Raw genomic sequence first — 12,884 nt, forward strand, 5'->3', positions numbered from 1 at the left:
GCACCACACTGCTTTAGTATAAACCAAGATTCAGTCACTAAATTGCATATTTCTCACCTCAGATGTTTTAAGAAACATGTTTTAGCTTAATGTTTAACTGTAAGATGAGATTGCTGGCCATCATGGTTTCACAGGGACCATTTCACATTACGTCAGCCATCAGCGGGAGCATAGCTCATTCTGGTAGTTGTAGGTTTTCTACCTCTTGAGCAAAAGCACCCTTTTTCCCTGTATGCCCTGGTCATGTAGCACCAATTTGAAAAGTATTTGCATCTGTCAACTGCAGAGACACCCTTTTTTTATGTGAAGTCCTCCTTTATATCAGTGAAATACTTTTTAAAGGCCTCGTCCACACATATATGGGTATACTTTGAAACCTACAATCAGTTGAGGATGTTGTGACATAATTATTACTTGAGTCCCAATTGGAATTGCTACAAATGCATCAAGATAGCATCGGCATTTAAAATATACACAACTTTGTTGAAAGAATACTGTCCAGCACCTCCAGATCAAGACATTTCTAGTATTTTAAGAATTTAAAGTTCATGAAATATGATGAGTCCATGATACATTTTCCAACACCCATCTTTATTAAGTAAATAAACATACAGCAAAAATATATAACCATGCATCAGACAGACACATATGTTGACATTTAGACAGCTGGCCTGTTGATCCTGGAACAGGGCTGGAGGTAGAACAGGACAGAACCGCTTCAGCCTCTTCATTCAGGGTCAAAACAATCGATAAATATCAACTGAAACTGGATAAAAAATAGTCATAGTGTAATAACAATTGTGTATGTAGTATCTAGATCTCTTTTTATACATTATGTCCACAACAAAAATACCATATATCCTCTCAATCCCTCTGTACATGGGTTAAATTTAATCCCAAACCTTTTTAACCCTGTAGATACCTATACATTGTACCAAATAAGAATATGATTGGAAACTTTTTGTGGTGTAGTTTCACCTTCATAACATGCCAAGGTCAAAAAGAAGAAATGCAGCTTTTAAACCTTAAAAAAACAGCCTTGAGCCAGATCCCAGATCTGTAGGAATGAGAGAGGTAGAGGCATGGCCTTCCAGAAAAATCTATACGTGACTTCCTGAAGGCAAAGCTGAAATCCCATTATTTAGCTTATCCCTTTCGCCATTCCTCTCAGATCTATAGAGCTGCGCAGGCAGGAAGAAATCTGTCAAGATCTATCATGCCAAAGGGCGCACAGATGTTGGATCATTGTCGTTTTGTCCCCATCTACACCAGTAACTAGCAGATGGTAGCATGATTGTGGGGCAGCAACCTCTCTGCAACTCTGTATTTAACATGGCAGGGTCTTATTCTAATTGTATAAATTCACCATCACTACAGTACGTCTTTGCCACTTTCTATGTACGCATATATACACACTTTTCTCTATTTTCACAGTGTTTTCTCTAAAATAGCCTAATTGAGCATGCTGGTTTAAAAACAACACACTGACTGTACATTTTTGTCTTTAATCAGTCGTCTCTCGCCACCTTCTTAGTACACTTTTTGTGCATACATTGCAGAATTGCCAGCTTGCCTGGAGAATGTTCCAATTAATCTCCCCCAAAAACGCGAACATCCAGCACTTTTTGTTTTGGTTTGCGCAACTAGTGCCAACAGCGTTTAAGAGTTTGTGTACGGGTAGAAATTTGGCTACGTGTGCCAGATTTTTCAGACAGGGATTAAGCCTCATCGTCTTTAACTAACGCCGCGTAAATATACCCCCAGTCTAAGAACAGACTTAATCCTTCTCCAAGAAACTGGCCTTGTGTATTAACGTCTGACAGGAAGAACATACGCTTTAACAGTAGTGTATACGTACAGTAACAATACAGCAGATAAATACAGTATATGTGCACAGTTGTTGTAAAGGAGACCATTGTCCACTGAACAGGATTAAGGCAATTTCACAAGATTCCTGGTATATGAGGGTAACTACTGTGCAGCCTCATTTTGATACAAAAATAAGAAAAATTACAGTTAAAAATCTTGCAGTTCTGTTTAGTCATTTCTATTGGATTTGTACATTTTTAAGTTTTATTTTTCCAACAAACCAAATCAGGGATTTTTATGAAACAAGCGAGAAATATAGCATCATGAAAGAAACTCAATCTAACTCAGTCCCATTACACCCTTTGCCCATACCCCTTTGTTTTGTTGGGAAAGAGAGGGGTAGAGCGAAGTGTTAGAGCTAAGTGGCCCTCCAAACTGAGGTTTTTGAGAGGCACACTTACAGCCAAATTATAAGAGATCATCAGGAAGATGGCTGAACAAGCAAAAAAAAAGAAACCCTCAAATCTGTTATCCCTTTGAAAACTGAGCAAATTGGCTGGATTTCTTTCCAAGACATGGGAAGAAGGCAATGAGCAACAAAAGAAGAAACAACCCAAAAATTAGGAAGCAATAAGTAAAAACTGAACAAGAAACCTGAAAATTTGTTTTACAAAAAAAGACAAACAATACGTGAAAGAAGTGCTATAAAAAAATGTAATGTAATATATATATGTAAGATATATATATAATATATAATATAAAATAATATATTCTATTCTGAATAATTATGTAACATTTTTAAATATGTAATTATAAATGTAAATAAAATTCTTTTTCCCTTAACGTTTTTACTTAACTTTATAAATCTACTACTTACTTTTTAAAATTTGCTCAGGCTTCAAAAGTTTAAGTACTTGTGTAAGGCGTCTGAAAGCAGCACTAGAAAAGTGATGTTGCTCCAGGTTTCAAAGGTTTAATCAGTATTTAAAAAATAAATAAATAATAGCCATTATGTAAGCTTAGTTAAGTGGCGTTTCAATATATTATGGTCCTTTATGACAAGCATAGCAAAAAAGAACAAAGCTAGTATGCCTGCGTCTTGGTAAGTTACTCTGTTATTGTTGATTTGTACATGACAGTGCATTTTGACATATTAGCTGTTAAGCAGGCAGAAGTGAGCCACTCAGCCACTGTAAATCTCTAGTGTGCTCACGCTATGGGCCCCTTGATGTGGAAGTGTAATTCCATACTGCAGAAATAAATCTTTTTTGGCTTCATGCGCCACTGAGTAACTTTCATAAGAGTGAACGGGGTCCTGCCACTAGCGCTGTATTCAGGTCTCTTAATACATGCACGGTGCAGACTGGCAGGGTAGGTGCACGGGTTGCTAATGTGAGCACGACTAGTTGCCTGGTAATGACGCACTTTTTTTTTTACATCTTTTATTTGATTACTTGTTTGATCGATTGATAGCATGAAATTTTACAAGGTTCCCACACGTATTTACCAAATCAGTTTCATAACTTTTCCATAATATTTAATCCAATTTCTATAACTTTATTAAAGTAGTTTAAAAAAAAGGTTGGCCTGTATATGGAGCACTGTACATTATTGAAGAGGCATCTCTCAGGCATTTGCAGATAAGCAGACTGTTGGCGCTCACTAACTTTACTCCCTCAATAGATGTTTTCACCACCAATAGACCAGATCGGTGGATCACGTGGTTGTCAGCGCAATTTGACAAGTTCGTATACATTTTAATCTTATTAAACAAATGCTTTATGGACATGTCTGACAATTGCTCAGTCACGTAATGCAGCACTTGATTTTAAATTACTTATACAAGGAATGTATTTTGCACAGACATGTTTTGATTTTTTTTAAGAGCATATTTCAACAACTGCCAAATTAATATATATTCAAAACCTTTCAAAAACATTCTGTTAATTCCAAACCATTTCCAGGCCTGGAAAACAGTTTCATGACTTTCATAATTGTGGGTACCCTGATTTTAAATGTGAACAAATCACAAGCATCCTGACAATCACAAAAGGATGCCTAGCCCATACACGAAAAAATCACCACAGCAGAAAACAGCATTTTCACAATGCCTGGCAACCCTGAACACAAGCCAATATCAGTAGCTAGCAATGGTATATCAGGGTCTTGAATGGCTGTCCCATTTCATAGGGGAAGATTTTAACAACTACCCATTGTAACTCTGTTCAAGCTGGCATTCAAAAATGTGGGGTAGGGGTAAGAATAAGAATTGAGATTGGGCCTTAATTTCTTGCAATGAATATTACATGGCATTTGAATAAAATACTTTTTAAATATCTCTTGTTTAGCCAATTTGGAAGTGGTTATAAAACAGCTTTTTAATAAGTGGCGTTTATAGATAATGTCACTATGAGAAACAATTTAGCTGGAAATGAGTTTTCCCATCTTATTTATATGCATTATACAGCATGCATTTTGTTTGAGACAAACCAGAGAATGAATAAATCTTTTCAACAGCTTGCAGTCGGCAGGGTCCACTATACAAACGTGTAATTAAGTCACTCCATTGCACACGCCTTTTCCCATTATCTATACTGTATATATCTTAGAGCAGGAATTAATGGTCTTTTGCTGGTTTTACTAACAGTACTCAACACCAAAAAAAAGAGCAAGTAGCACAGTACATCCATGTAGCCGGGTGGTTTTATCCCGGTGGCTCTAATTATCGTCACTGTAATTGAAACAAAAACATAGTGAAGAGCTGGTCTCAGGTAGCTACACTGTATCATGACATATAATAGAAAAAGTGTTGCAGACTGCATGAAACGTGCCTTGGCTAAGAGATACATAAAACAACAACATGTTAATACCCCATCACACCAAGTATGTGTTTGCTGCAGGGAACTTTTGAGACATACAGTACAGTACAGTTAAGTTAGGAATCATCATCATCGTCATCATGCATAAAATGAAAAGCTCTCTCTCCCCCGCTCAGTTCAGCAGCGTACCGTAGAGCTGTGCCTTGGTCAAACTGTCCTTCCTTGTCAGTCCCGTGCTGCCAAATTTTTGGTATCTTAGAGAGGTCTTCTTTGGGAGTGCAGGGCCGACACTGAGAGCGGAGCTGGAGCTCGGGCGGGGCCGGACACTCGGCCTGGGGCTGGGGTAGTGTTGAAGACTTGAAGCTTCGAGGGAGCTTTGGTGTAAGGACTCAGCCGAGCTGTCTGCACTCAGATTCACGTAGTCCTTCTTGGTGCTGCTTGCCGCCGTCGCTCCCCCACTGCTCTCCTTCTCTTTAGAGCTCCCTGAGAGGAACAAACTGCACTCGGAGTCCTGACTGTCCTCCTTGGCTCTGTACAGCACAGAAGTTTTCTCCTGCTTACGATGCTCCATGGGTTTCTGGCTGCGGCTGGGGGAAGGGGGGCCGACAGCGAAACACTGGTCCAGCACGCGGCTGTGGAAGACATCATCTCCTTCTTGGAAGCTGCTGTAGAGGGACCCCTTGACCTTACTGGAGGGGCCCATGGCAAAGTGGCGCTCAGAGAAGCTATATGGAGAGACACGCCCTGTGATGTTACGGTAGGAAGATGCAAATGTGTTGATGTCTTCCACGCTGAGCTGCCTCCATCGGCTGCTTAAGTCGTCCTCAGGGACCTGGACGTCACCACGGCTGTCCAGAGCTCCCCCATGAGCTTGGCCCAGTCCTGTTGTGGACCCCATGCTGTGAGAGGACGCCAGGCGAGGCGTGCTGGAATGGTATGGTTCGCTGAAGCATGAAGCCGTCCTTGTGTACGTTGGTGATGTGCCCTTCTGCGGGCTCCTGGGGGTCACCATGTGCTGGATGCTGAGGGACTTGGGGAAGCTGGGGCTGTCTTTATCATAGGAGGACATACTTTTGCGCTCATAGTCCCCACTGCCACCATCTCGCCAGTCCATATAGAGACCCTGATGGGAAGAGGACAAGGTGCTGCTGGCAGTGCGGCCACAACCACCACTAACTCCCCCCTTTTCATCTGATGCGAGGCTGAAGCTGGAGTAGGAACTGGAGGCAGGGAGGCTACCAGTGCCGAAGTCATCGTGGTGGTGGAAGGAGGATGGAGGCTCATGGTGGGAGAAACTTCCAGAGTGGTAGGCTTCTTCCTCTGGGTTGCTGTCGGTGGAGTTCTGGGTGTGAAGCTGGAGCAGGCCGGTGCCTTGGAGGTCGACACTCTGCCTGCGCTCTGTATCTTGCCATCGCTCAGGGCAGTAAAGGGCTGTATCGCTGCAGTACAGGTCGGATGATTTATACGAAATGCGGCGGCTCAGTTGATCAGTGCTTCCTGTTCCTGTAAGAAAGTCTCCATCCTGCGGTTGTGGGCTCGGGGAGCGCGTTACAGGGCAACTGCTTCCTGGTTCTGGCTTTTCCAGTACCTTGGCAATTATGGCTGTGGGCACGGCGTCGGAGTAATTTGAGTGGCACATCGCTACAGAGGCTCCACTACCCCGATTCTGCTTCTCCATGTGGGAACTGATGCGTTCCTGGAAATCCAGTGGCAGCTAAGACAAGAAATACAGACATGCAAAGAGACAGAAGAAGCTCGATGAAGACAAAAAATCCACACAGATGCTTTTTGTGAAAGCTGCTGAGCCACTTTTCAGATTTAGCCCAAAAAGATCTCTAAAACATTAAGAATTCTTCAACAGTCTTTTCTTAATTATTTATACAATCAACTTGAATCTCTTCCTCAGAAAGATTCTTTGCTTTTTGTGTCTGCACTGAAGATATTTTTAGAGCCAGTCCTCAAGGATTTTAATCTATAATTCTAGTTAAGAAAGTAATTCATTCTCTCGAAGCTCTCACAGTTCAGACCAGTTTGTGTTTCTCAGTAGAATTGCACTCCTTGGCCTCTTTAATGAACTTGTCAGGAAATTGCTGAGCACAAGCTTTATTTATTTTTCTGTTTGCCTTCCTTTCCTCCTCATGCAGTCCTGATTTTCTTTAACTTTCCTCAACTTTGTTATTCCATTAAAGTGAGTTAACAGGAACATTAACCCTTTGAAATTTGGACAAATTGACTCGATCTCTTGGGAGAAAGCAATGAGCAACTTAAGAAGAAATGACCCATAAATGAGGAATTATTAAGATAATACAAAAAAGTTACATGAAAAGTAGCCCCAAAAAGTAAATAAATTAAAAAAAAAAAAAACAAACAGCAATGAAATTGCTTAAAAGGGAAATAGCCTAAAGAATTGCAAATATATTTAATAAAATATTTGAAATATAGAATTACAATATTGTAAAAAAAAAAATAGTTCTCTGGAAATTTTTCCTAACTTTAAAAAAGATATTTTTCAAATGTACTAATTTCTTGCAATTTGCAGGACAAAACAAAAAAAAAGAAAGAAAATCAATCAGAACAAAACCAAACCAAAATGAACTTGGAAAAAGTGCTAAGAATTATAGTAACTCTGTAAAAATCATTTAAAATTTAATATTTTTTTTTTTTCAAAATCTACTAATTTCTTAAAATTTGCTGGACATTTCTTACTAAGAGGCCCATTACCTTTTTTTCCATGTTTCCGAGAGAAATTGAACCGATTTGGCTAGGGTTCAAAGGGTTAAATACTTGCATTAATATTTCCATCTTTATAAGTAACTCTCTGTCCTTCTCTCTCCCATGCTTCCTTGTCTCTCTTTCGTCCTCGCTCTGTCTCACCCTCTCACACACACAGACTGACACATAATCTGTTTGATTGGCTCATGATTGAGAAAACTGTTTCTGTCAATTACAGACTGGTTTCTTTGTGCCTATTAAAGCTGGTCAGGGTCAGTGAGAACTGTTCCTGCCACACTGAATTCTCTCTTTTTTCCTCCCTCTCTTTATCCTTTCATCTTTCTCTTCTCGCACCACTGCCTTCATGACCAAAAGGCCTTCATTCTCTCTCTCTCTTTCTCTCTCTGTCTTTCTTGTGTCTACCATCAAACACATATCAGTTCCACAGGGAACGGCTTAGATTCAAATTAAACCAGTGCTCCGGGCCCCCAGCTGGGAATAGAAAAAGATAAAATACTGACTTGGCTTTGTTAAGAAATAGAAGCTCGCCTCGGCATAAAATAACGTGCATCTTTTAAGTCTGAGCTATTTTTAGCAGCTGCTGACTCCCAGAGGGAATAGAGATGGAAAGTAGGTGAGGCTGTAGGGGGGAGCACAAAATGATATACAGTGTGTGCTTCAAGGAAGTTAGCTCAGCATTAGCAGCTATCTGAGGCAAATCTTAATTAACAGTCACACAGTGTTAATCCACGTGACAGCATACACGTCCACAGGTCTTGTTCCATTTATTGAAATAAGTGGTTTAATGGTGTCTGATGGAAGTGGCACTTATTATTTTAGTCATTCTAGCAATTTACAGCCACTCTGTGAAAGCTGTTTCCTCAGAATACTTCACATTCAGAAGAGGTTTTACATTTCCATGTTTTACAGGCAAATTATACTGAAAGTGAGACTGTAACTTCAGAAAGACAAAAAAGCACATTTTTCCTCTTACAAATGAAAAGTTTAATGTGTTAGGAATAAACTGCACCCTCTCTTAATTGACCGTTTGCTGAGCCTCTCCACCCTTAATTACTGTTACTGTTGCCTGTTAAATGTTTTCACACAGCACTTACGCAGTTTAAGGTTGAGCAGAAAACTTGGATTAAACTAATATCTTTTTATGAGCATGAGTATCATTCGAGTAAAGTGTTTTTATATAACTGCTCATGATAAAGCAAAATTCTCATTTGGGTAGCTAAGTAATTCTCTTAATCGTGTGATCAGAAATAATCTGAAGCTCAATTCTGAGGCTGGTCTGAAAATAGTTTTATAATAAATAATAAATATAGCAACCTCTGATCAACCCATATCTATTTTAGGCTTAACATAACTTCTAGTCAGGTTCCACCAACTTCCTGTTTAAACTCTACCCATTCTGAGAACAGATATAGATACGGATAATTTAATTGGTTAAACCAGGTCCCCAGGAACACGCCAGACATTGAAGACAATTTTAGATAGTGGCCAAATATGGCAAGACTTTTTCCTATAGACTTACATTGTGAAAGAGACATCTATAAATCAGCGGATACATTTTTTGAGCATTGCGATCCTGCAAAATGACTAATTTCACTGTCAGGATTTGATCTATTTCAAAAGTCTAGAAGAGCCACTCAATCAAATCATTATATCCCCATTCAGGTTAACACTAAACTGGAAGTTAGCCACTCAGCCACTGTAAATCTCAAGTGCACTTGCTCTATGGACCCCGCAATGGGTAAGATCTGGGCACTTTCCTTACCCAGAAATTGAGGTTTTCGGGCTACATGTGCCACTGAGCAACTTGCAACTTTAATAGGAATGAACATGGCCCTGCCTCAGATGTTGTGTCTGGTTCTCTTTATACATAGACGGGTTGAACAGATACAGATGATGGTGTATCGCACCTACCTCAAGCTTTAATATTTCCAGAAGCCTGTTAAAGGGTATTACTTATACATGGGAATGAAGGAGCAGGAGGAGTTTGTGTATTCAAGCGTGGGTTTTTTTGCTGCTACATCTTTACTTAGCCCCCTATGACCAATAGTTTATGATGGTTAATAATAGCAACGTGTGCTAGCAAACTAAAGAGAGATATTGCTATGACATTATAATGGACATCAGTTGTCAGTTTGCTGACTTAGTGATGATTGCCTCCTTGTGCTAACATTACACTATGTTTTGGCATTTACTGTTATTCCATAATTGGGATACTTGTGGCCACAGTGGCTGCTGTTCTGCAAAAGTTACAAACAGTAGGCATCCTTTAAGCTCATAGAGTTTACCTCCATCTTGCCATCTTGTCCATTGCTCTGTTTATTTAAATAGGATCAGTATAAGAAAACAGAAAACATCATCTTTTTAGATGTGAAGCTGAATTTATTATTTTCCTATTTCTCATAATGAGAGCTAATTATACTTTTTCACTAATAATAATCAAATGTTTTGTATTTATTTATGTTTTATTTGATAGGGACAGATAGAGTCTACATAGACAAACTGAAAACAGCTGTATCTGATGCAAGTATCACGTTTAAAAACCCAGGATTAATTAACCAATTAACCAGGATTTTTAAAGTTTGCAGCAGATTTCGAGTAATTGGGTGAGCTACAGTATGTCAGTCAACTAACAGCCTTGTTGGAGAATATAACTTTTATTCTTTTGTGCATCAGGTGTCGTCTCAGGCGGGGCTTTCATTCATTCATTCATTCATTATGCAGAGCCATGGTGCAGACAGATGGTACTTCAGACAGCAGACCTTCATCAGTCTGACTGAAGAGGCCATGAGCACTGTGACTTTGTCTTATTGTGAAAACCACTCACCAAGGCTTCGAAATGGGGAACCTCTCTACACTACAGAAATAATGCATCAAGAATAGTTCATTAGCACACTAATTATTTACAGCATTTATTTATATGTCTGCAGTGTCGAGCATCTGGGTCTGAAATGTTTGTCCTGTTTTTTTAAAGATTTTTTTTAAAGGCTGTTTCCCTTTATTTTCAGGACAGTGTGAGTGAGACAGGAAAGGTGGGACAGAGGAGGGGGAATGACACACAGCACAGGGCCACAGGCCGGACTCAGACCCGGGCCGCTGCAGAAGTCTCAGGCACATTGGCTGCACACTCTACCCAGTGAGCTACAGGTAACCCCGCTTTAAGCTTTTTTATGTATTCTTTGATCAGATATTTATTTCTATTTAACTTTAATTGTCTTAAATTTAAAAAACAAGGTTCCAACAGTCATTTCCTGGAAAAGTTATGAAATTATAAAAACTGTTATCCAGGCTGTTATCTGATTGTTTTGGAAAAGTTTTGAATATACATTGTTGAAATTTTTGTTTAAAATATGCTCATAAAAGTCCCAAAACATGTCTAATGTTACATGAAGTACATTCCCTGCATTACTTAAAATCTAGTGCTGTAGCCAGTTGGCAGTGGGAATGTTTAGTGCAAGCCACCTTAAAAAATCTTAAAAAAGGGAAATTAGGTAAAATATTTTGTTGTAAAAAAGTTCTGAAATTCATTAACAAACAATGTGTGGGAACATTGTATTTATTAATTTTTTGTAGGCTAAAATAAGTCAAACTTGTGTTTATCCAGTCTAAACTGGAATCAGCCTTTAAAATGCCCACCATAATAAAATTCTGAAATAATTAAGAACGTTAACTCCCCCCAGGTTGCTAAACCCCCTGAAATCCTATAATGAACACAGAGCATATGACCTCAATGTTCTTTATGCTCGCTACAGCCTGTAATCAAGCCAGAATTTGGACTCTTTTCAGCCTTCTGCTATAATAGAGGGGTAAAACACCAATAACTTTATCTAGTCTTACTTGGAATGTAATTGAACCAAATATGAAATCTTTTTAATTCAAGTGTTTTTTTCTAAATTGTTTAAACTTAGTTTTAAAGCCCAAGTCTGTAAACCTTTTTGTTGCAGCACAGATTTGAATGCAGCTATAGCAGTGGAGTCAGGGAGCTCACCTCAGACATCTTGTGTGCTCTGTAGTGAGACTTGGAGCACTGCAGCAGCTGGGCTGCCAGGTTGCAGTCTTTCCTGTACAGGTCCTGTAAGAGGCAGAAAGATTATCCTCAATCACTAAATTCATGCATTAAAAATCATTTTAGCAGCCTGATGGTTCAAGTAAGCTTTTGACCGAGGGGGATTGTGTTCCAACACCCGCTGGTATAAACACTTTAGATCACAGCCTTCTAATTATGGTTTAATTATTTTGTAATTATGGGGGACTTCTGAGGAAACAATTTCAGGATACAGTAAAGTTACTGTCTTAGTACAGCTCCATCTAAAAATAGAACGGATCAATTTGCTATTTATGAAGAATTTATAAATAAATTATGGGTCGTGGGGATACAATACAAGATGTCTGACATGACTGGATTTTTAATCATGAGAAATGAATAGTATAGCATTCAATATGTAGTGAATATAGTGGGCTGTATTCCATTGGAAGATTGGAATAAGTGGCCTGCTGGATTAGGCAATTCTATGATTTAGTGAACCATCAAATCAAAGGAGCAAATTCATCCATTGAAGCTGGTGGAGTTCAATTAGTTAGTGTGTATTTTTCACCTTGGCTATATTATTTCACCAGCTTGACATCAGGGTATTGCAGGATCTTAATAACAGCACTGAACTTTTTAATTTGTAATATATCTGGGTGTGCTAATTTTATTATGCATTCACTTATCTGTGCGTTCCAGCCTCTGGAAGCTACTGCAGCATTATTATTCTCTTTCTCTGTGCTTTCTTTCTATAATGGATGTTTTTTAGGTTTTTACTTAAATTTCAGAGCAGAGCGCGGGTGATGTATTGGCACAGCGGATGCAGGGTTGAATTGTTTTCTGAATGCATGTGTGGGTGGGGTGGTTAGCTGGTTTAGCTCACTTTCTTTTGCTCTCCCACCGCTGTGAAATCCATCCTCTCATAAAGGTCAGTTCTGGCTGCACTGTAGCCTCCCCAAGCCTCTGTCGCACCACAGTCCTGACAATACTTCCAGTAACATCAAAGCCTTCTCTTTGACAGTTTTGACTCCCCCACCAGTTAACAGTGACTGCTTTTTCAATCACTTTATTTCTTTTCTTCTTGTCACCAGGGGTGATTTGGGCCCCCTTTAGTTCCTGTGGACATGTCAAGTAAACCTTTGAGACCTTGGTGATGTCTTAGTTAACACGAGTTGTGTGGCGTGTTTCTGCTGGGAATGTCAGCCACCAGCTGCTAGCGAGACAGTTTTAGTGAATTTAATGATGATGAGATCTCAATATACTGTACATACATCTAATGACTGTGAAAAGAGTAATGGAAATTTCTGGTGGCTTTGTATAGACCTTGTATTCATGCAGTCTGATCGGTCTGTAATAAGTATGGATGGAATATGGAGCTATGGGCCCAGGGGGGCAGATATATAGAGGGCCCCCACCCCTCCTACAGGAATAGGACCAGACTGAAAGAGACGTGAGCCCTTTTTACACAAAGACTGCGCTATAGGGCGACTACAAAGTCC

General features: G+C 39.5%; 2 protein-coding genes across 14 annotated transcripts in view; one reads left to right on the top strand and one right to left on the bottom strand.

Moving 5' to 3' along the window:
- The window catches only part of wdr25 (WD repeat domain 25), an 80,095-nt gene that overhangs the window by 30,262 nt on the left and 36,949 nt on the right, over window positions 1-12,884 (top strand). For all 11 annotated transcript variants that reach the window (XM_088087756.1, XM_088087752.1, XM_088087754.1 and 8 more), the window contains one exon: window positions 10,367-10,505. The gene's annotated coding sequence lies outside the window, so the exon portion shown is untranslated. The remainder of the gene's footprint in view (window positions 1-10,366; window positions 10,506-12,884) is intronic.
- begain (brain enriched guanylate kinase associated) overlaps window positions 571-12,884 on the bottom strand; it is a 208,408-nt gene continuing 196,094 nt past the window's right edge. For all 3 annotated transcript variants that reach the window (XM_088087747.1, XM_088087746.1, XM_088087749.1), the window contains 2 exons: window positions 11,347-11,430; window positions 571-6,342 (listed from right to left, as the gene is read on the bottom strand). In XM_088087747.1, coding sequence (XP_087943873.1) covers window positions 4,801-6,342; window positions 11,347-11,430 — 1,626 coding nt within the window. In that variant the 3' untranslated portion in view covers window positions 571-4,800. The remainder of the gene's footprint in view (window positions 6,343-11,346; window positions 11,431-12,884) is intronic.

The sequence above is a fragment of the Plectropomus leopardus genome, chromosome 14, assembly GCF_026936395.1.
Source record: "Plectropomus leopardus strain MGB_pleo_1.0 chromosome 14, ASM2693639v1, whole genome shotgun sequence".
Taxonomy (NCBI): domain Eukaryota; kingdom Metazoa; phylum Chordata; class Actinopteri; order Perciformes; family Serranidae; genus Plectropomus; species Plectropomus leopardus.